This window comes from Ranitomeya variabilis, chromosome 3 (genome assembly GCF_051348905.1).
Source record: "Ranitomeya variabilis isolate aRanVar5 chromosome 3, aRanVar5.hap1, whole genome shotgun sequence".
Classification (NCBI taxonomy): Eukaryota; Metazoa; Chordata; class Amphibia; order Anura; family Dendrobatidae; genus Ranitomeya; species Ranitomeya variabilis.
In genome coordinates this window covers 518,068,307-518,093,388 of record NC_135234.1, presented here as the reverse complement: position 1 = coordinate 518,093,388, position 25,082 = coordinate 518,068,307, and the positions used below count along the sequence as shown (strand labels likewise).

Genomic DNA, 25,082 nt, shown 5'->3' with positions numbered 1-25,082 from the left:
ACCGGAGACACTGACACACGTAGACCCATTCAAATGAATGGGTCTATGCACATGTCTCCGTGTTTTCATGGACCGTGTGTCCGTGTGCAAAACACGGAGACATGTCCGTGTTTCTCCGGCAGCACGTACAGAAATATGTCCTGCACACGGAGAACAGTGTGCACTCTCCTCCGTGTGCACGTAAAGCCCGCAGGAGAGACAGCGCTACAGTAAGCGCTGTCCCCCCTGTGTGGTGCTGAAGGCGGCATTCATCTCTTCTCCCCCGCGGGAGAGAAGAGATGAATGATCAATTTTTTTTATTTTTTTTTTGTTAAAAATAAAGTTGCTGGGACCTCCCGCCTCCCATCCCCAGTGCACCGACCGGCCCCTTGCAGAAGAAATACTCACCCGGCTCCCGCGATGTCTCCTCTCTCCTCTCAGCGCTGGCCCCTTCTCCTGTGTGAGCGGTCACGTGGGACCGCTCATTACAGTGAGAAATATGTGCACATTCCTCACTGTAATGAGCGGTCCCACGTGACCGCTCACACAGGACAAGGGGCCAGCGCTGAGAGGAGAGAGGAGACATCGCGGGAGCCGGGTGAGTATTTCTTCTGCAAGGGGCCGGGCGGCGCACTGGGGATGGGAGGCGGGAGGTCTCAGCAACTTTATTTTTAACAAAAAAAAAATAAAAATTGATCATTCATCTCCTCTCTCCCGCGGGGGAGAAGAGATGAATGCCGCCTTCAGCACCACAGCGGGGGGCGACAGCGCTTAGTGTAGCACTGTCTCTCCTGCACGGTCCGTGTGGTCCTCAGGCGGCACACGGATGCCGCACGTGTGCCACACTGATGTGCCACGTGAGCACACGGACACACAGACACGGATAACTCCGGTACCGATTTCTCCGGTACCGGAATTATCTGGACGTGTGAAAGAGGCCTAAGAGTGTGAATTTGATGCGCCCTCTAAATAACTCAACTCATAGTCATTAATGTCTAAACCACTAGCAACAAAAGTGAGTACACGCCTAAGTGAAAATGGTAAAAATATAAATATTTTATGTGGCCACTAGTGATGAGCGAGTGTACTCGTTGCTCAGGTTTTCCCGAGCACGCTCTGGTGGTCTCCAAGTATTTGTAACTGCTCGGAGATTTCATTTTTGTTGACACAGCTGCATGATTTACAGCTGCTATCCAGCCTGAGTATATGTGGGGGTTGCCTGGTTGGTAGGGAATCCCCACATGTATTCAAGCTGTCTATCAGCTGTAAATCATGCAACTGAGGCAACGAAAACTAAATCTCCGAGCAGTACTCGGAGACCACCCGAGCATGCTCGGGAAAACCCGAGCAACGAGTACACTCGCTCATCATTATTTTCAAGCACTTTCATAACTCTTTTGGGTATAGAGTTCACTAGAGCTTCATAGGTTGCTGGTGGATGTTCTGTTTCAGGATGTCCCATAGATACTCAATAGGGTTTTGGTCTGGAGACATGCTTGACCAATCCAACAACTTTACCCTCAGTTTCTTAAGCAAGGCAGTGGTCATCATGGAGGTGTATTTGTGTTCATTATCATGTTGGAATACTGCCCTGTGGCTCATTTTCTAAAGGGTGAGTATCATGCTCTGCTTCAGGATGTCACAGTATAAATTGGCATTCATGGTCCCCTCCATCAATTGTAGCTCCCCACAGCCGGCAGCACTCATGCAGCCCCAAACCATGGCAGTCCCACCACCATGCTTGACTGTAGGTGAGAAGCATTTGTCTTTGTACTTCGCACCTGGTTGCAATCACACACGCTTTACACCATCTGAACCAAATAAGATTATTTTGTTCTTATCAGACCACAGGACATAGTTCCAGTAAGCCATGACCTTAGTCTGCTTGTCTTCAGCAAACTGTTTGTGGGCTTTCTTGTGCATCATATTTAGAAGAGGCTTCCTTCTGGGACAAAAGCTATGCAGACCAATGTGATGTAGTGTGCGGTAGCGTATTGTCTGAGCAATGACAGGCTGGCCTCCCATCCTTTTAACCTCTGCAGCAATACTGACAGCACTCAGGGGTCTCAGGGGTCTGTCTTTAAAAGGCAACCTCTGGATATGACACTGAGCATGTGCACTCAACCTTTTTGGTCAATCATGGCAACGCCAGTTTCGAGTGGAACCTGTCTTGTTAAACGGCTCTGTGGTCTTGGCCACCATGCTGCACCTCAGTTTTTGGGTGGTGTCAATCTTCTTATAGCCTAGGCCATCTTTATGTAAAGCAACAATTCTTTTTTTCAGATCCTCAGAGAGTTCTTTGCTATGACGTGCTTTGTTGAAATTCCAATGACCAGTATGAGAGAGTTTGAGAGCAATGACACCAAATTTAACACACCTGCTCCCCATTAACACCTAAGACCTTGTAACACTAATGAGTGACATGACACTGAGGAGGGAAAATGGCATTGACATTTTGACCATTTTCACTTAGGGGTGTACACATTTTTGTTGCCAGCGGTTTAGACATTAATGGCTGTGTGTTGCATTATTTAGAAGGCACACCAAATTCACACTGTTATACAAGCTGTACACTGACTACTTTACATTGTACCAAAGTGTCAGATCTTCAGTGTTGTCGAATGAAAAGATATGATAAAATATTTACAAAAATGTGAGGGGTGTACTCACTTTTGTGAGACAGTGTACATTGAAACCAGTTCATATGCATCTGTAAAACTTTTACTAAGTGGATTAATGTTAAACAGAAGTGGACTGTTGTTTCAGACATTTCTAAAGCCTGAACATTTTTTTTCAACTAAAGTTTTTTCATAACTAAGAAGAAAAGAATTTGAACCTCTAACTATTCAGACCATTAAGTGATTCTGAATTAATCACCCCACTCTGAATGCTTGCCCCCATGAAAATAAAAACACCTATAAACACCTCCTGTGCCAGCACCATTCCGGCGGTGACTGCACTCTCGTTCCTGGGGCTCATGTGAGGTTGTTATAACTTGTGAGCCCTGCGCCCAAACAGTGCCGGCGTTACTATCACTGCCTTCAGACATATAAGTAATAAACAGGAAGTGAGTGGCCAATCGCAGCCCTGACTTCCTATTGATTACTTATACATCCTAAGGGTGGGACAGTGACACCCGCGATGATTGAGTGCAGGGCTGTAACAACCCTATTTGAGCCCCGGGAATGCGACTGCTGACACTGCTGGAATGGCGGCGGGACGGGAGGTGTTTTTATTTCAATGAGGGCAAACATTTCAAGTGAGAAAGGGATGTCCTAGTAGTGGATAACCCTTTAAGGTAAGTTTGGAACTATTTATTAAAAAAATGTAATTTAGATTGTCACCAGATGGATCCTGAAAATTCCACCCAAAATTCCAATTAGTGAGGCTGAGCATCCCGTGTGTTCAAAAGAGAACCTGGCTGATTTGTTTGCAGAATGCACTAATAAGTCCTCATTCAGAAAGTTCATACATCTGAAGCCCTCTTAGTCACAAAGGGCAATTTTTTAGGAGAGATGTTTTAAGAGCTCAGTATAGCATCCCATAATCACACAGAAGTTTCATCATTGTTATTTATGAGTATTGGAGGTATGTACAATTTGCATTAGTACGTGGACAAAATAGGCAAAATGGATTCTAAACAACAAGGTAAAATAACTGTTCATTTACCCACCAAAACTGCACCCTAAATAACTCAAAGGTGTGAACTTTACTCATGTATCATTCTATCCTCTCCGAATCTTCACCACCTGTGTTTCTATGTTTTTCCTGTTCGTCCTTCTGCAGCTTCTCCTACCAGCCCTGACAAAAAAACTAAACGCCATGAAGTAAAGAGTGACCCAACTCCATTTGGTTTAAGAGGTACTGTAGAGTGACTCAATGTTTCATTCTTCAGACTGTTATTTCACCGTGCACCAAGTATTATGTCCCCGCCCTTATTTATTACTTCTACCAGTCACTGACTGATATAGATATGTGCTTCTATATCACTGTTCTGTTTTAGTTTTGTTTTTAGGTGTTTAAAATGTGGTTTCAATTGAAGCATGATCCATATTTTCTCAAGTTACGGAACGCCTGTAGCTTTGCAAGTGTTTGATATTTCAGAAAAATTCCGTAACCTAACAATAACCTATGATTCATGTGAAATGGTGCTATTAGGATAAGAGAATTTATCACAAGCTCTTTCACAGATACCGCTTCAGTTCTTATTCTGACGAAGTCCAAATGGCTTAGCACATCTCACCTGACTTCAGCAGACATGCGTCGGAGAGGTATAAGGAGGACCCCTGGTCTTGATTGCAGTGGATGTGTTCCTTTCTGCTTTTGACTTATTTATACAGCACAAAAAATCAGTAATTTGATGGTTTTGTGGCTCTAGTGGTTGATCAGCAGGGAACTATTTTAGGGAAGCATGGCTCGTGAACAGAACTAAGTAAAGAGACCTATAGATGATGATATGGTGTAAAGACAAAACAAATGCTAACGTCCAGAGGAAGCAATCAACCAATCTTCTAATTATCTAATGATACAATCTTACAAAACTTGTGTTTTATTAGATATTATTAAAACTATTCATTGATGTGTTATATGATAGCTAAAATTATTATCACTCTTCTCAGTATTATTTATTTGAGAATTCATTTTTATAGCGCCATTTATTCCATGGCTCTTTACATGTGAAAAAAGGGGCAAATATAGACAAATACAATGAGCAATAAAAGGCACACAAGTACAGAAGGAGAGAGGACCCTGCCCGCGAGGGCTCAATCTACAGGGGGTGGGCGAGGATACACTAGGAGAGGGGAGAGCGGGTGGTGCAGTGGTTCAGTAGATTGACGATCACTGCAGGTTGTAGGCTAAATAGTGTTATTCTCCCAACATGAACCGTTTTGTTAAGGAGAACTAAATGGTATATAAGGAGATGAGAGGAAAGAGAGATAGTATGATGTATGATAAGAGAATGAAATATGGGTGAGTAATATTATCACAGATTTGATGCCAAGAAATGCCAATAGATCCTTAGCTATGAATCTTAAGTCATTTCTTATTTACTCCCATTGACTCCCATCTCTCTATCCCAATATAAATAGATGGATTGGAGTGCCTGAAGCTCGCACCATATAGATTGAGAAGTGGTGCCAGTTAAAAGATTATTTTATCTGACAAACAGCATTATCAAGGAGCATAAGCATTAGCCCTTGGGCCATTTGATGATGCTATTTTATGGTGAAACCTATCAGGCAGGTTAATATAATCTTTAATTTGTCGCCACATCACAATCTATATGGTGTGCAATGCGGGCACTCCAATCAATCTACTTATATCCTGAAAGAGAGATGGGCGTCAATGTGCGTAAATGAGAAATGACTCCGGACTCATAATTCTATAGGCATTTCTTGTCATCAGATCTGTGATGATAATATTCCCTATATTTCATTCTCTCATACATAATAATATCTCTCTTTTGTCCCATCTCCCTATGTACCACTCAGTTCCCGATAATAAAAAATGCTCAGGTTGGGAGAATAAAACCGTTAATAATAATCTTTAATTTTATATAGCGCTAACATATTCCACAGCGCTTTACAGTTTGCATACATAATCATCGCTGTCCCTCATGGGGCTCAATCTAAATTCCCTCAGTATGTCTTTGGAATGTGGGAGGAAACTGGAAACCCGGAGGAAACCCACGAGGAGAACATACAAACTCCTTGCAGATGTTGTCCTTGGTGGGATTTGAATCCAGGACTCCAACGCTGCAAGGCTGCAGTGCTAACCACTGAGCCACCGTGCTTTTACAAGCACTGTCCTCATAGAGATTAATTCTCAAATATCATTGAGAAGTGTGATGCTAATTTTAACTGTCACATTAATAAATAGTTTTAATAAATTTCAAGTTTTGTTTGATCTTATACTGAGATGGTGAAAGATGATAGGTTTATTTCTTCCTCTTGACGTGGGTATTTGTTTTATTTGAACAGTGCCTACCGTATATAATGTAGCACTAGAAAATTGTATTCCAAAATCTGTAAGTGATGTCTAAATGTAAGGATACATATGCCTCATTGCATGTAGTTTCTGAGTGCAGTGGACTTACAAGGGAGCGTGCACGTAAATAATAGAGCATTGGAAAGTACGTCAATGAATCATGTTTTCATTGCCATTCACTTGTAAATATCGTGCCACTTACAGTGGCCAGATGTCATGAACATCATGATATAAGAGACCACAAAGTACATTCACTCTTTTAAAGACTCTTGTTAGTAAAGTTTTGCTCACTCAGAAAAGCCATATAATTTTCTCACTATTAGGTTGGAACAGGACTTCTCAATCACTAGAAGTTTCAGAAGAAAACAATGATGGATGGTCTAGTGGTGAAGATCCAATTAATTCTTCAGATGCAGAAGATGAAACGGCAGAAACAACAGATAAAAAGCTGGTAAAAACTGTAGTTGGCCAAACTATGTTCATTTTATTAACCCTTTTGTATCTACTGTATGTAAATTAACATGCTACTGGCATAGCCCATTAAGATACTCTAGTGGTAAGCTGCTATTTATTGTCTTTGAAAAGTTATTAGTAAACTTTATATAAAGTGAGCAGATTGAGTTCTCTGCTAACCTAAATCCATATAACAAAAATTAATTTGAATTATATAAATATCAAATATAACAATATATTAAAGGTCCATTTCACCAAAAAGTTCACAATTCTCCAAACCTCATACACCAATTTTGGACGTCCCATATACACCATTGCATTTTGCATAGTCCCTAGTTGCTGAGATATGAACTCAGTGTTATCAAACAGTGTATACATTACCAAAAATGTATGATAATTTCCATTGGCTACCAATTTTTGATATACCCTGGCTCTGTTATATTTTTCCACAGATCTGTACAAAAAAATAATACACAAAAATGTACCCCAAAAAGCACTCAAATGACTGAATTGGACGAGAACATACTGATTTCTGGTGTCATTTAACCAGGTTTTGTTTTGAATTCTGAATATTTTCGAACTTCCAGTGAAATCTGTTTTGTATGATTTCAGAGTCCAGGTAAATATACTGTTGTGGCAGACTGTGAGAAGCGAGGGTTAGAAGACCTCCCAGTGAAAAGTGGAGACATAGTTCAGCTGATCCGTGAAGAAGAGGATGGAGTGTGGTGAGTACTGTCAGGGCTTTGCTTTTGAAGATGATATCCAGGACTACCGTATATTATTTTTTTACTGTTGGCCTAAAAACTAAAGAGACAGGTAGTTGTTAATTACTTGCCTGTTCTGCCCAGCACAGATCTCTGCCAGCACCGAGTGATCACTGACCACTCCTACCAGCGAGTCTGCAACTTCTGGTGTCACATCAACAGAGCAGCTGTTTCTATTCGCTCTGCTCTGTTGATACGGCATTACCGCCAATGTCATGGCGATTTAAATTCGGTTCCCCACTGTTTCACTGCGGTAAGCTGGCTGTCAGTCAGTATGACATCGGCACAGTCACAACCCGTCAACAGAACCCCATGGAAAAGGAATAGCTGCTCTGTTGACATGGAGAAGCTGAATCACCGGCAGGAGTAATCAGTGACTGTTCTGAGCCAGCATCGGATAGAAGAGGCAGGTAGTTAGCAACTACCAGCCTGTTAGTTTTTTGGCTAATAGTAAAAAAAATAGCCCCTTTAATACTTATTTAAGTTTCTTATTCGTAATTATGTAGATGGTATATTGAAGCTCCCCACATGTTACATGCTTTAATTGTGTGAAAAGGCATTCACTCCTTCAATGTTTTTACATATTGTTCACACTGAATGTTTTGTAACATTAGATATAATGTCATACAGTAATATAATGTCAGACAGCTTTGATCTCCTGGTCTAAGAAGTGCTTGGAGTAGAACACAGAAGACGAACACCTTACAGAAAAGTTCCCAACAGTCAGTGTGTGGTATCAGGAAGGGGGAGCACAGCTGATTTTCGCTGTGTCACATTACAAGCTCTTCTATCAGCTCTTTCCCTCTCATAGTGCTCTCACCTCTGCTGTTCTGCTCCTCACCCACACTACTTGTCCAGAAATGTATCAGTAGACGCAATCATATCTGTTATGCTCACAGCAACTTGTAATTGCTTTGCCGTGAGATTAGAGCAGGCTGCCATTATATCTCACAGGAGTAGCACAGAACAAGCAGGTTACTCTTGTGTAAGGCACATAATGACAACCTGCTCTGATTTCACTGCAGAGCAAGTACAAGTTGCTGTGAACACAAAAGGCATAAGTGAAATTACTAATGTATCTCTGGACAGGCAGTTTTGGAGAGGGGCAGTATAGGAGCGGTGACAGTGCTATGAGAGGAATAGAGCTAAGAGAAGGGTTTGTAGTGTGATACAGCTAACCTCAGCTATGCTGCTCCTCCCCCTACACTGATTGCTGAAACCTTATCTGAAAGGTTTGTCATCTTTGCTCTACTCTCAGTACTTTTTAGTCATGCACAAGGAGAATCAGGCTCTCTGACATGATAAGTCTCACACATTAAGAAACCTCTTCTGAGGGTGTGTTCTTCTTTCACCAGTATGTTGTTGCCTGTTAATGATTCATCAGCAACTTCAAGGAAAGAATATTGGTTCAGTTTTTGACAGGTTCAGTTTCAGATAGAGAAAGGACATGATATTAGAGACAGCGGTAAGACAATCACTGGTGTTTTCTAAAAAGGCAGGTGTGATATCGGGAGAAGAAGTGTATAATTGGGTGTCATCAGCATAGAGATGGTACTGGAAACCAAATCTACTGATTGTTTGTCCAATAGGGGCAGTATACAAAGAGAAGAGGAGGGGGCCTAGGACTGATCCTTGAGGAACCCCACAGTAAGGGAAGGTGAGAGGAGGAGGAACCAGCAAAAGATACAGTGAAGGAGCGGTCAGAGAGACGGGAGGAGAACCAGGAGAGAACGGTGTCCTTGAGGCAGATGGAGCAGAGCATTGTGAGGAGGAGCTGATGATCCACAGTGTCGAATGCTGCAGAGAGATCCAAGAGAATTAGCATGGAGTAGTAACCATTAGATTTTGCTGTTAGTAGATCATTAGAGACTTTAGTGAGGGCAGTTTCAGTAGAGTGTAAAGAGCGGAAACCAGATTGAAGAGGGTTGAGAAGAGAGTTATCTGCGAGATAGCGGATAAGATGGGAGTGGACCAGGTGTTCGAGAGTTTTGAGATGAAGGGAAGATTAGAGACAGGTCTATAATTAGCGGCACAGTTTTGATCGAGGAATGGTTTTTTAAGTAATGGATGTATGATGCATGCTTAAATGTGGAGGGGAAAAATACCAGAAGAGAGAGAGCGAGGTTGAATATTTTTATTAGGTGAGAGGTGACAGCCGAGGAAAGGGACTGGAGGAGATATGACGGAATGGGGTCATTGGTGCAAGTGGTTGGGCGAGAAGATGCAAGGAGCCTGATTACTTCTTCTTCTGTAACTGGTTGAAAGTCAGAGAGTGAGCTAGATGCAGTGGGGGAGGGAGGACAGTGCATGATATGAAGGGATTGGGAGATAATTTCCTGTCGGATGTGGTCATTGGCCTGATCGTCAGCGCGGAGATCCGTGGTTGGGGCCTGCACTCTTGGGTTGAGTAGAGAATGAAAAGTGTCAAAGAGTCGTTTAGGGTTATTAGACAGTGAGATGATGAGGGTGTTAAAATAGGTTTGTTTGGAGAGGTGAAGGGCAGCATTGTATGTTTTAAGCATGAACTTATAATGGATGAAATCTTCGGGTAGATTAGATTTTCTCCACAGACGTTCGGCACACCTGGAGCACCGCTGCAGGAAATGTGTTTGCAGCATGTGCCACGGTTGTCGCCGTCTGTGCCGAGTTGTCCTATGTATAGGAGGTGCAATGTCATCCAGGGCACTTTGCAGGGTTTCATTATAATGCTTCAGTGCAGACTCAGGACATGAGATGGAGGAGATTGGGGCCAATGAGGGCTGCAAGTTCTTCATAAGTTTCTGGGTGTTAAAGGGACTCTGTCACCTGAATTTGGAGGGAACAATTTTCAGTCATATGGGCGGGGTTTTCGGGTGTTTGATTCACCCTTTCCTTACCCGCTGGCTGCATGCTGACTGCAATATTGGATTAAAGTTCATTCTCTGTCCTCCATAGTACACGCCTGCGTAAGGCAAGATTGCCTTGTGCAGGCATGTACTACGGAGGACAGAGAATGAACTTCAATCCAATATTGCAGCCAGCATGCAGCCAGCGGGTAAGGAAAGGGTGAATCAAACACCCGAAAACCCCGCCCATATGACTGAAAATTGTTCCCTCCAAATTCAGGTGACAGAGTCCCTTTAATGGCCTGGATGTTTCTATGAATGTGGAAAGTGGGGTGACCTGAGCAGGTTGGCAGTTTTTGATAGAGAATGAAAGAAGGTTGTGGTCAGAGAGCGGAAGAGGGGAGTTTGTGAAATCATTCACTGAGCAAAGCCGGGAGAAGACCAAGTCGAGGGAGTTACCATCTTCATGCATTTGAGAGTTAGTAAGCTGCGAGAGGCCAAAAGAGGAGCTTAGAGATAAAAGGTGAGAAGCAGATTGGGAGATTGGAAAAGCAAGGGGATGTTGAAATCACCCATGATGAGGGTGGGGATGTCACAGGAGAGAAAGTGAAGAAGCCAGGTGGCAAAGTGATCCAAAAACTGATGAGAGGGGCCGGGAGGATGATACATCACCTTCGCATGGAGAAGGGGATGTAGAGTCTGACAGCATGGACTTCAAAAGGAAGGGAAGACAAGTGAGTGTACTTGGATGATAACTTGGAAGGTACAATTGGTTGATAGGAGTAGTCCAACGCCTCCACCTGCTCTGTTGTCCGATCTTGGGGTATGAGAAAAGTGTAGTCCACCATATGAAAGAGCAGCAGCGGTGGTGTCTGACTGCTGGATCCAAGTTTCAGTAAGAGACAGGAGGTTAAGAGAATTAGAAAGAAAGAAGTCATGGATGAAAGCGAGTTTATTACACACAGAGCGAGAATTCCAAAGGGCACAATTAAAAGAGGCAGAAGGCATGCATGGGATATTAATAAGGTTAACGGGGTTTCTGAGTGCAGCAGTTGGGAGGTTAGACTTGCTATACCATGGGGGGCCGGGGTTGGGAGAGATGTTTCCTGCGAATAGGAGAAGGAGGATAGAAAGAGTGAGCAATGCATTGCAATCATTTGGGCACATGAGCAGCACTGACAGGCATAATACATTTCAATGCATTATACCAGCAAATATCAAAGTAATAAAGGCTAAAGTCCCATAGAAGGACTAAGTAAAAAAAATATATACATATTTTTATTAAAAAATCACAAAATAAATTAAAAAAAATTATACCAATAAATATGAATATTTTTGTAAAAAAACCCACACATTTGTTATCGCCGCATCCGGAACATACCGATCTATAAGACTGTCATGCTATTTAACCCCTTCAGTGAACACCGTGAAAACAAAATGTGGCAAAAAATATGCTTTTTTCATCATACTGCCATAAAAAAGGTGGATTAAAATGTGATCAAAAAGTTTACTGTAAATAAAAATGGTATTGCTGAAAGTGGCATCTTATCCCGCAAAATACAGAGCTGTATAGCGGCTTATCGGCGATGAAATAAAAAAGCTATAACTCTCAGAATATAATAACGCAAAAATAATTATTTTTTCTATTTTTTATTGTGTAAAAGAGCCAAAACATAAAAAAAAATCTAAATGTGGTGTGGCTGTAATCGTACTAACCAGAAGAATAAAGCTGTCTTATCACTTTTACCAGATGGTGAACAGCATAAAAAAGTATTCTGATATTCTGATTTTTGGGAAGCAGAATGTACAAATACCAGCAATTCAGGAGTAGAAAGCTATAAAAGAAAAAAACTGTGTGCCTGAAAAAGGTACCTATAAAAACATCAACTCGTTTCACAAAAATCAAGCCCTCTCATGACTGTTGTAAGAAATAAAAAAAAATTATATCTCTCAATATGACGATGCAGAAACTTGCTTTTGCAAAAAGGGTTTTTTAGTGTGGGAGACCAACCAAACATAAAAAAGTATAAATCTGGTATTGCTGTAATAGCACAGACCCGAAGAATAAGTTAGTCTAATCACTTATACCGCGCAAGGAACGGCATAAAAAATAAATAAAACCAATTCTTGACCTGTTGTTGATTTTTTTTCATTCTGCCTCCCAAAGATCACAGTAAGGTTCAGTTCACATTTATCATGCGCTCTGCGTTGAGCTTTTACACCGAGGTTTCTGTGTAAATGTCTGAAATACGTGATTCAGACAGAACCTCCTGCTTAAGTTTCCCTATAGTGAGGCAGATGGTGACACTGTGTACCCGGTCTGGCCTGTGATCCAGCGTTCTCCATCTTTTGAAGCGTACATAAAAGCGTTGTTGACCACAGTCTTTTGCACCTCTGAAGAAAAGGACAAAACTGAACAGAGGCCAGATGGAGTCCAGAGTAACTTTGCTGCCTCATTATAGTGAGTGGATCACTTAGGGTTTTCATCTGAATTGTGTAATTCGGACACTTAGATGGAAACCCCGATGTAAGTGCTCAGCGTAGAGCGCTAGATAAATTTGATCCCAAATGTTGTGTAAAATATTCCCAAAAAAGCAAGTCTCCACCCAGGTCTGTCAATTGCTGATGGATATATAGGGGGCTTCCATCTTACTGTTAGCACAAATGCTATGGAAAAGCGCCATGGCGACTCGCTCTCACCCCTCCCCCCAAAAAAGGAAAACCAGCTAATTTTGCTCTTCCAATTCCAAAAAGGCTCCCTCCCTTCTAAGCCCTAGTGTGTCTAAACCACATATAGTGTCCACATGTTTGGCATTTCTGTAGAGATGAGAACCAACTTAATTTATGGGGGTATATCTCCAGAAGCAAGAGCTGGCCATAATGTACTGGGCACTACAATGTATGAGCACTGTTGCTTTTTTGGGAAAAAAAACATAAAGTCAAAATCATCACTACATCTGTAGATAAATTCCCAGAAGGGTGTAATTTTCAAAATGGGTTCACTTGAGGGATAATACTGCTCTCCAGGCATGTAGGGGCTATGTATATGAAGTCCACAAACTATTCTACAATAATTTGTTCTCAAGAGAGTCAGATAGTGCTTCGTCCCTCCTGAGTCTCGCCATGTGGCTAAGCAGAACTTTCCAGCCACATATGGGTATTGCCACATTCATCAGAAATTGTGTGACAAATTTTGATGCCATTTTTACCCAAAATTTTTGTGGTAAAAATGTAAGTATTTTTTCTTCACTACCCAATTATATCAAATTCTTTGACATACCTGTGGAGTCAATAATGCACCCTTTGATGAATTCATTGAGAGGTGTAGTTTATAAAATTGGTTCACTAATGGGGTTTCTGCTGTTCTGGCTCCTCAAGGGCTTTTCCAGTGGGTCTTGGCACTGGCAAACCATAACCGCAAAATCTGCACTCCACTGTGCTTGAAAGATATTTCCTGATTGCCTGTAGAGTATTGGCACACTCAGGAGAAATTGCACAACAAACTGAGGTCCTTTTTTTGCTATTAGCCCTTATAAAAAAAAATAAACATTTGGAGCTAAAACAGCATTTTAGTGGTAAAAATATAATTATTCTTTCTTCACTCAGTATAAAATTCTGTGAGGCGCATGAGGTGTCAACATGCTCACTGCACCCCAAGATAAATTGAGGGGTTTAGTTTTTAAAATGGCATCACTTATGGGGTTTCCTCTGTTCTGGCACCTCAGGGGCTCCATCAAACCATTCCAGCAAAATCACAACTCCAAAATAGCACTTCTCCCTTTCTGAGCTTTGCACTGTGTCTCAAAAGTTATTTTCAACCACATAAGGGTATGTGTCCACGTTCAGGAAATGCCGTCAAAAACGCAGCGTCCAGATGTTACAGCATAGTGGAGGGGATTTTATGAAATCCCGTCTCCACTATGCATTAAAAAACGCATGCGGACTTCCCGCAAAAACGCACATGCGGTGCGTTTTTTGAGAACGCAGCATGTTGCTACAATGAGCAAAACACGCAGGAACACCGCAGGTGACCTGCCAGTTACCTCACGTGCAGTTTTGGTCAGGATTTTACCTGCATAAAATCCTGACCAAAGCCTGAAGCAAGCCTGAACGTGGACACATACCCTTATGGGGTATTGGCGTACTCAGGAGAAATTGCATAAAAGATTGTACCATTTATTTTCTCCTATTACACCTTTTTAAAATTAAAAACATGGGGGTAAATCAACATTTTAGTGGAAAAAAAGGCAATTTTCCATTTACTTAGCAAAAGGTTACACAATTCTGTGCATTACCTGAGGGTTGAAAATACTCACTACACCCCTAGATGAATTCCTTAAAATATGTAGTTTACATACATATTGTGGTGGTTTCTGCTGTTTTGGCATGTCAGGGGCTCTTCAAATGTGACATGGCACCCGCCATCTATTCCAGCCAAAATTGTGCTCCAGAATTCAACTGGTGCCCCTTACCTTCTGAACTCTTCCGTGTGCCTAAACAGTAGATTTCCACCATGTATGGGGTATTGGCGAATTCAGGAGAAATGGCACAACAAATTATATGGTCCATTTTCTCTTATTACCCTTGTGAAAATGAAAACTTTGTGGCAAAAATATTTTTATGGGAAAAATGTAATTTTTGCATTATGGTGCAACGTTCTAAAATTCTGTGAAGCACTTGTGGGCTCCAGGTGCTCAACTTATCTCTAAATACATTTTATTGAGGGGTGTAGTTTCCAAAAAGGGGTCACTTGTGGGGAGGTTCCACTGTTTAGTCACATCATGGCCTCTGCAAGCGCAATATTGCTTTCACTCTCGTTTCCAGCCAATTTTGCATTCCAAAAGTTACCCAAACAGTAGTTTTCCCACATATGGGCTATCAACATATTTAGGAGAAATTGTATAACAAATTTCATGGTCTGTTTTCTCCCGCTACTCTTGTAAAAATGCTAAACCAACATTTTTGCGGGAAAAAGTAAAATTTTCACTTTTTTTCTTACATATTGCTTTAATTTCTGTGAAGCACTTTAAGGATTAAGAAACTTCCTGAATGTGCTTTTGAGCACTTTGAAGGGTGTAGTTTTAACCCTTTTAACTTCCAAGCTAAAAAACTAAATTATATTTAAGAAATAATGCCAATGTAAAGTAGACATGTGGAAAATGTGTGATATAACTATTTGGTTAAAGGGCATAAAAATTAAAAGTTTGAAAATTATTAAATGTTCTAAATTTTTGCCAAAACATCTTATACGTTCACAAATAAACACACACAAAAAAATCTTGACCTAAATTAACCATTAACATAAAGTACAATGTGTCACTAAAAAACAATCACAGAATCACTGGGAATATGTTGAAATTTATTACCACATAAATTGACAATGGTCAGAATTGTAAAATTGCCTTTGTCAACAAGTTGAAAAAAGGCTGGGGGTTAAAAAGCAACAACAACAAAAATGGAATACTCCAGGGACCATCAGGGTTAAAATATTATTATTATTATTTATTGTTATAGCGCCATTTATTCCATGGCGCTTTACATGTGAGGAGGGGTATACATAATAAAAACAAGTACAATATTCTTAAACAATACAAGTCATAACTGGTACAGGAGGAGAGAGGACCTGCCCGTGAAGGCTCACGATCTACAAGGGATGGGTGAGAATACAGTAGGTGAGGATAGAGCTGGTCATGCAGCGGTTTGGTCGATCGGTGGTTACTGCAGGTTGTAGGCTTGTCGGAAGAGGTGGGTCTTCAGGCTCTTTTTGAAGGTTTCGATGGTAGGTGAGAGTCTGATGTGTTGTGGTAGAGGGTTCCAGAGTAGGGGTGATACGCAAGAGAAATCTTGTATACGATTGTGGGAAGAGGAGATAAGAGGGGAGTAGAGAAGGAGATCTTGTGAGGATCGGAGGTTGCGTGTAGGTAAGTACCGGGAGACGAGGTCACAGATGTATGGAGGAGACAGGTTGTGGATGGCTTTGTATGTCATGGTTAGGGTTTTGTACTGGAGTCTCTGGGCAATGGGGTGCCAGTGAAGGGATTGACACAGGGGAGAGGCAGGGGAATAGCGGGGGGACAGGTGTATTAGTCGGGCAGCAGAGTTTAGAATAGATTGGAGGGGTGTGAGAGTGTTAGAGGGGAGGCCACAGAGCAGGAGGTTGCAGTAGTCAAGGCGAGAGATGATGAGGGCATGGAGTAGGGTTTTTGCAGATGCTTGGTTGAGGAATGTACGGATTCATGAAATATTTTTGAGTTGAAGTCGGCAGGAAGTGGAAAGGGCTTAGATATGTGGTTTGAAGGAGAGATCAGCATCAAGGATTACCCCGAGGCAGCGAACTTGTGGGACTGGGGAGAGTGGGCAGCCATGCACTGTAATGGATAGGTTCGTTGGGGGGGTCGCGTGAGATGGGGGAAAGATGATGAATTCTGTTTTGTCCATGTTAAGTTTCAGAAATCTAGCGGAGAAGAAGGATGAAATAGTGGACAGACATTGAGGGATTCTGGTTAGTAGGGAGGTGATATCTGGTCCAGAGATGTAGATCTGTGTGTCATCAGCATAGAGGTGATACTGGAAGCCATGAGATTCTATGAGCTGTCCCAGGCCAAAGGTGTAAATGGAGAAGAGCAGGGGCCCAAGGACTAAACCTTGTGGGACTCCGACAGATAGGGGGCGAGGTGGGGTGTGAGTGGGAGACGCTGAATGTCCGGTGTGTTAGGTATGATGAGATTCAGGATAGGGCCAAGTCTGTGATGCCTAGGGATGAGAGGGTCTGTAATAATAGGGAATGGTCCACTGTCAAAGGCAGCCGACAGGTTGAGGAGGAGGAGGACAGAGTAGTGTCGCTTGCGCTTGGCGGTTAAGAGGTCATTGGTGACCTTAGTTAGGGCAGTTTCAGTGGAGTGGTGTGACCGGAAGCCAGATTGTAAGCGGTCAAAGAGGGAGCAAGAAGAGAGATGGGAGGACAGTTCAAGGTAGACGTGTTGTTCCAGTAGTTTGGAGGCATAAGGGAGAAGTGATATAGGGCGATAGCTAGATATAGAGGATGGGTCAAGAGAAGGCTTTTTGAGGATAGGTGTGATTGAGGCATGTTTAAAGCTTGAGGGGAAAACACCAGTTGTTAGTGATAGGTTGAAGAGATGGGTTAGGGTTGGGATGAAGACTTTGGTGAGGTTTGGGATGAAGTGGAATGGGAGCGGGTCAATTGCACAGGTGGTGAGATGCGATCTTGAGAGTAGAGTGGAGAGTTGATCTTCTGTAATGGTGGAGAAGTTGGATTTGAAGGTGGAGGGCTGGGAAGTCGGGAGGAAGGGCTCTGGGGGTTGTTGACCAAAACTGTCTCTGATGTTATCAGTGCAATTAGCAAAATAAGTGCAATTAGCCATTTTTGACCCAGGACAGTTACTCTTTAACAAAAAATAATACATTAGTAACTTCTCTAACTATTGTCTTTCCGATAATATGATTTGCTATTACTGTTCTTGATTTCTAATTAGATATATGTAGCAGATACTAATTTTAAAAAAATCTGCCTCTTCATAGGTGAAGTCCGTTTTAATATAATAATGCTCTACAGTATGTTTTAACCCTGCATTGCATAATTCTACACTATTCACCTATTAATACAGGAAGCACTCACCCAAGGAGGGTCCAACGTAAATTGTCTTTACTATAAATGGAGCCTTGTGTTTTCTATATCAAGGTCAACCTTGTTTATGCCACTTTAGCGCAGTCTATGCCTCTCATAGTTGCCAAGTTCTTTTGGTGCTGGCAGATATAGGAGAAAGAGATTAATGATAAAAATCAATTATACATGTGACTAGATTAAATGCTATTTTTTTATCTGTTGAAAGAAATGTCCATGTTTATCCATTGCTTAATATGTCGCAGGTATGTGAAAAATATGAGCACCAACAAAGAAGGATTAGTGCCTGCCAGCAACCTGATGATACTCATTGGGGCTTCTAAGTCTTTGCATTCTCTCAGCGGCTCTGGTAGGATTCTGTATAACCTGTTGTTGTGTGTTATAGATTATTTCTGGACATGTATTAATAATATGTCTTTGTTTGCCGTACCATAGAATCGGGAACTGCTTCCAGCACTTTAAGCACCTCGTCAAGCTGTAGTGAAAGCTGCAATGTAAGCAGTACCAGCTTTTCTGATATCAAAAGCTGAACCCGAACAGAAATTACACAAATCCAGTGTGTCATGGACGGGTAATCCCAGACTTCAGGCCAAGTGAGAACAGGATGAATGAAGAGGAGGTGACGCAGTGGGGCTGATTCTAAGGAAATGGGCATAAAATGATTCTAAGCCTGAGTTTCTCGCCTCTGTCAATGTCATTTTCATCTAACAGGCCAATGGAGTAAGAACCTGGCAGAATGGTGTTCAGTGATGTCTTGTGCCAGAGAGACCATCACCGCACTTAGTTCAGTTTACAGATCTATAAACAGTGTTTACACCGCCAACATTTCACCCATACCGTGGAACATTTTATGACCCCTGTAAGACATTCCGGGCAAAGGTGCCATCATTTTGTTCCATGGTATGTTTTAAACCGTGTTTCTACCAGTTTCTATGATTCTCCTCAACCGGATGTAAAGAGCCATCTGAAAAGACTCCTTTTCCTTTCAGACCTCTTTACTGAGACCAACTTGATCAATTTCTAGCTGTTATCCATTTGTAAAAGGAAATATTTTTCACGTTTTTCACAGCATGACCGTTTGATACAATATACATTTTTCCACTTGTCAGGCCAAGCATTTGTCGATCACATCTCCGTGTCTGTAGGAAGTGTCAGAAATAAAGCAGAAATGGTAAACCAGTAGAGAAGGAGCGGCGTTGTCCTGGGGAAAGCCGATTTTTTTTTTCTATTACACTTAAGTGATATTTTTATGGGTGGAAAGGAATTAAACTTGGAAAATCTGAATAATCAGGACTTTTATATTTGTATAGAGAAATGGAATCTAAAAAGATAAAGATGGCTTGTAGAAAGGGGGTTATAAGACGATGCTTTATTTCATCCCTGACGGACCTGCACATGAAAATCTTGTGAATTTGTGACTCCTGCCAGATATTTACAAGTGCCGAGTCCTATCATTGTGTTCAATCACCATCTACTGCTTTGGAGAATGTGACCTTATAATGTGATTCTACGTAGACAAAGCTTGATAGCGTCTGAGGAAGAAACAGATGCAGCACAGGGGGCAGAGGTTAATTCAAGTACAATGCACAGCTTATACTTACATTATCAGCAAAAGGTAAAAGGGCCAGACCGTTCCTTCCAGCTCTCCTCTGCTGAGCTTGCTTACAAGTCTCTGTTTCCGGTTTATTGTAATGTTATATTTTTGCTTTTTTATAGGACATTTGTCTCTTTTAGGATAAGACACAGCACCTTAACTTGATGGAAATTCGATTATTGGTCATTATAATTTCATTTCCATAGTTTGTTAGCGACTACAGTTTCCCCTTTACATATATTACCTGTGAACATGTTACCTGGACCGCTGACGAATGCATTTGGTTAAGAAGGACAGAATTCCTTTCATTATCTGTATTTGTTAAGATATAAAGGCTGATGACGATGGCCATTTTATGGGTCTTTGCTGCACTTTCCCGGGCCTCTGATGTTTAGGATTTCACATGTACAGTGGTATTCTCCTCTTCCATACTTCTAGGACAAAACCAAGCCTGTATAGAACTACACAGAGGCAATATGGCTGCTTACTTGGGAACAAAATGATCTTGCATGCTGTATGTCTCAGAGACATGGCTTTGCTGGATGTCTGAGCCCGTGAGCCTAATTCACATGCATTTTTTGTAACACAACATCAAAACCATGTTTGAATTTAACCTTATCTGTATTTTTGCCAGAAGCTCTGTTCTCTGATGTCAGTGTGTGGCACTATGTAGAATCCATCGTGCCTTTCCCAGCTAAGACTCCTTATATTGCAGCTGGCAACTATTGAATCTGTCAGTAGTCGACGATACTAAATGGCACAATATGTTATTAGGTATGGCACGCATACTTGGTGTGTTGTATCATTTATATATCCATTGTGTTATACAGTGTTCATTTCAATCACATAAACTGTTCACATTAAGAAATACTGGTATTCAAAGGAGAATACAATCCTCCTTCATAGTAGTCACCGAAGAAGATAGACGAGTCCAAAAATGTCCTAGGAGCAATATGTTTTGTTTTATGCCTTAAAATCAAACTTTATTTTTATATATGCACAGGAAATATTTCTTTTATTTCCTTACGAGTGTAAAAGAAAATGTATGGAATTGAACAAATTTAGAAAAAATGATATACGCTAGTAGAGACAAGTAGACACCAAATAGATGAATACGACTGAAAAATGAGTGTTGTACATTCAAAGATTAAGTGTTATAAAATATATATACATATTTATGTAAAAGAAAGAAATACTAGTGTTAATATCAAAGCAGTAAAGACAATAGGAAAATACACTGATTCTGTCTTAAATTTAGACTGGTTAGAATTAGTTTTGATGTGCCAAGTTTATCACAGTGCCTTATGCTGGATGATACATTTTGCGCATCTTTAGATTCTTTACACATTTTTGAGCAATGCCACAAAATGTGCCTAAAACACTTAAAGGGAACCTGTCACCAGGTTTGGCCGATATGAGTTATGGCCACCGCTTTTCAGGGCTTATAGTAAGTATTCTATAATGCTGTATATCTGCCCCCAACCCGACCTGCAAGACAAGAAAAAGACCTTTTATTATACTCACATTGCAGCGTGGTCCGGTTCAAAGGGTGTCACTCTTCTTGGTCCGGCGCCTCTCTTTTTCTTGCGATGCCGTCCTTCTTGCTTTGTGTGGATGGCGCATCCCTACGTCATCCACACAGTCTACCAAGCATCGTACCCCTGTGCAAGAGCATGATGCTGGGGAGACTGTGAGGAAGATGTAGGGATGCGTCATCCACAAGAAGCAAGAAGGAGGACGTCATTGAAAGATGAAGGGAGGTGCCGGACCAAGACCAGTGACACCCCTCAAACCGGACCACCCCATTGGAGAGTAAAATAAAAGCTCTTTTTCTTATCTTTTATGTCGGGTTGGGGGCAGATATACATCATTATAGAATGCTGTGTATCAGCCCTGCAAGGTGGTGGCTGTATCTCATATCAATCAAACCTGCTGACAGGTTCCCTTTAATAAATGGGGCGCTTGGGATTTAAGTCAGAATTCTGCATTCATTTGAGACAACATTCTTTTAGATTTAGAATAGTACATTTGTCCCATTATCTCTAGCACTTACGTCAGATATTCTCGCTTTCAAAATTCTTATTCAGGATATGTTATGAAATGAAAACTTTAATGAGGTTCACATTTCCTTTCGTCAACAGTCAGACATACACATGACCAATGCATTTAATATTTTTCTAAAGCCTTTTGCTTTAGGAAAATGTCAATGAATAAACAATCACAGACAAATGACCCAATATTACAGAGATTGTCCTGGACTATTTTTTTTTTTTTTACTATTAACAGACAGGTCGTTGTTACCTACCTGCCTGTTGTGCCCGACACTGATTTCTGCCAACTCAGAGAGGTCACAGACTGCTCCTGTTGGTGAATCAGTGGCTGATGTCACGCTGACAGAACAGCAGCTTCTTTTGCGCAATCCTCTGTTGACTGGGCATGACTGCTGTTGTCATGCTGATTGAAAGCCAGCTCCCTGCTGACTAACTGCAGGAGGGCAGCTATTAATCAGCATGACGTCGGCAGTCACACCCTGTGCACAGAGCAGCCCGGAAGAGGCTGGCTTTGTTGATGTGGAGCAGCTGAATCGCCATCAAAGATCGCTCCATGATGGGACCGAGCAGAACAGGCAGGCAACTACCTGCATGTTAGTTTTTAGGTCAATAGTTAAAAAAAAAAGTAAAAAAAAGTCTTAGATAAAACTTTTAAACAATGAAAGATTATATATGTGTATAGCTGTAGCTTTAAAATTTGCCATAATTACAGTTATTAAATATGTGTGTATGAAAAGTGAGGGACAATATGTAAGGAAATCCTATCTGTTAGTTGCTGTATAGTTCTTTAAATCACAAATAGTTGCATAGTTTCAGAGATGCCGGCTTCTATTAGTTGCAGCTTTTTCTGATCACGTATGATAAATGACATGTTAGATGCTTTGCTTTACAAGCATCTCAGTAAATTGCCAAAGGGAGCTTGTCTAAATGAAGTATGGGCAAACACTATAAATGGAAGAGTCTCCTAAACAATGCAACTACCTCTGAATGTGTTAGCAAACACTCTGTTTTCAAATTATTCCTTTAGCTAGCCATTCACATTGGGCCTGATTCATGAAGACCATCAATTTCTCACCGGCGTGTAGAAGTCAGATGCTCATGTTCATCAAAGGGCGTACGTCACTCGTCAGACATTGCTAATTCACTAGGAGGCATGTGCTTCCGTGTAACACATCAGAAATCTTACTTCAGTCCCTGACAGTTGTAAACTTTCTGGCATAAGTAATGCCACAGGTCGTGGGACCACCACCATGCCCTGTCCTGCCCAAACTTTGCCCTTTTTGGTCGAGCTGGGAGAATCTGCCAAAAGTCACAGAATTTTTGAGTGACTTGGACCTCAAATCAGGCAAATTTGTTTGGATAAATTGGGGCCATTGAGTTGTCTTTTGTGTATCCCACTGACAGTCTCATGTATCTAGTGACTGGTGGACCTCCCATGGTGGCCATCTGCTTGGAAAGTTAGCTTGCCCAACTGTTATGTATATGTTTAGCTATAGGATGGAATGTAGGCTGATTGTAGGTATATTTATTAGCCATAGCCAATATTGAATATTTTATATTCTCTTGTATGATTCTTCTAGGTTCTTGGACACACAAACACTTGTGGCTCATACTGCAGATCCTGACATACTCTTTTATTCTTCTTTGCTCCTTAGGGGTCTTTTTATATGGGACAAAGGGTCTACAAATAGAGAAGAAAATCAGGGACATATGACAATCTCTCAGAGCCCCCATCAAATTTACTGCTATATAAAGTTGATGATATTATATACTTTTTTAGTCAGTGGTGAAGAGTAGCATTCTGTACAGATGTCTTGTATGTTGTAAGTTATTTGTAAATACTTTGTAAAATATTTGACTGTTCCTAAATAATATTGTGTAGATGTTTCTGTTAAAATGATCCTTTTTCCACGGGACTATGTTAATATTTGCCTGTGATTTCTAAATAATTGTCACTGCACTTTACAGACTGCATCTCATCTGCTTATTTTTATCCTGCTATTGTAAATTGAAGTACAGGATGTGAATATTGTTTGTATGAAAGGTCATCAAGGACATTTCAGGAGCACCTGCTATAATTCACTGTGGTAATAAAATAAAATACAAATTTCAAAACTTTTTTGGTGATTTTTTTTGAATATTAAAAACATAAAAAAATGGAAAATGGGCAAAATCTGCAAGTACCACAATAGAATATATCGTAAATATGTATCCTAAGCACATTTTTGCCACACTACGTATTATAACAGAAATTACACAGATTCCAGAAATGGTGCTGAAAGAGGGAGGACTGCAAATAAGGGCCACACCTATACTCATCCCTTATGACTAATCCTGTTTGGGCAATAAAGGGTTATTTTGGTCGAAAGCATTTATCAACCATCCATTAAATAGTTGATAAATTCTACATAGTGTGGGCCACTACAGACTTCAGAATGAGCAACCCTGGTCCCCATGTCCCCCTTGCCTGCAGGATTAAGGCTAAGAGTTATTTAAATGTAGGGGCGGGTAGATCTGCAATCTGCCAGTCCATTCACAGTCTGACGCCGATGGTTATGCTAATCCAGCTTTATCAAATTATATAGAAATTAAATATATAGATTTATATGCATTTTTTTATGGCACAGAACAGGAAAATATAAATATATTTTAAATCTTTTTCACTGCTCACATTTGATAACTTAAACAGTTCTGTATCTCCCATAGACTATATACATCTGGATGGTCTGCATATACTTTGCAGTAACATTCTAAAATATCACTGCATAATGGAACAGCTGCTGGAGTGGGTAGCTGGTAGTGATGAACAAGCGTGCTCACCATTGCTTGATACTCCATCAGGGTACTCCGGTAAGCTCATTACTTGATCAAGTATGCGGGTGCTCGAGTCCCTGCCCTGCATGTTTCACACCTATTAGACAGCCAATAAACTTGCAGGGATTGCCTGACATACATGGTACATGTAGCTACTGGCATTAGTGTGATTGGCCAGCTGCATCAGTCATCTGGTCTTATAGAGGAAGCAATGCTCAGCACACTGTCCTCAGGAAGCATTAAAGGGAGAGATGTTATAAGAGAGCTTATTTTAGAGCAGGCGTATAGTCAGGTTTTATTGACTTACAGTTCTTCCAAAGGTATACTGCTACAACATAAAAACAGTCTTTTTCAAGGCAACCTATTGTCCTTTCTCTAATAAAACCACTGTTACCTGCATTCAGTATAGGGATAGCTAGGGGAGGAGGGATAGTTTTAGATTACAGACATACAGCTCTGGCAAAAATTAAGAGACTGCTGCAAAATGTTCAGTTTGTCTGATTTTTCTCTTTATATGTATATTTTTGAGTAAAGCTTAAATTGTTCATTTATTCTATAAACTACTGACAATATGTCTCCGAATTTCCAAGCAATAAATTTTGTATTTTTTTTCTGAAAAGAAGTGGTCAAAATAAATAAAAAACAGACAAAAAAAAGAATAGTGCTTTCAGACCTCAAATAATGCAAAGAAAACAAGTTCATAATCATTTAGAAAAAACAATACTAATGTTTTAACTCAGGAAGAGTTCAGAAATAAACATCTATGGCTCAGCTCCAAGGGCTTTATTTAGTCAGAACACAGGTTTATATAACCCCTGTAAGGGGAGCACGGTTAGCTCTAAAATGGGAGTGATCGGATGTATTCCATTGGTTAGTGGGTTGGGTAATGAGCAAGTCGTGGGTGGATCCATGAGATCATCAAGGTGGGTTGGTCCATGAGGGCATCAGGGTGGGTTGGTCCATGAGGTCATC

General features: G+C 41.0%; 1 protein-coding gene across 17 annotated transcripts in view; it reads left to right on the top strand.

Annotated features, from left to right (window-relative positions):
* MCF2L (MCF.2 cell line derived transforming sequence like) overlaps positions 1–23,408 on the top strand; it is a 376,751-nt gene extending 353,343 nt beyond the window's left edge. For 16 of the 17 annotated variants that reach the window (XM_077296978.1, XM_077296980.1, XM_077296977.1 and 13 more), the window contains 5 exons: positions 3,766–3,840; positions 6,291–6,418; positions 7,033–7,145; positions 17,897–18,000; positions 18,087–23,408. In XM_077296978.1, the coding sequence (XP_077153093.1) occupies positions 3,766–3,840; positions 6,291–6,418; positions 7,033–7,145; positions 17,897–18,000; positions 18,087–18,181 (515 nt within the window). In that variant the 3' untranslated portion in view covers positions 18,182–23,408. The remainder of the gene's footprint in view (positions 1–3,765; positions 3,841–6,290; positions 6,419–7,032; positions 7,146–17,896; positions 18,001–18,086) is intronic. The other variant, XM_077296986.1, reaches the window with a different exon arrangement.
* The last annotated feature ends 1,674 nt before the right edge of the window (positions 23,409–25,082 follow it).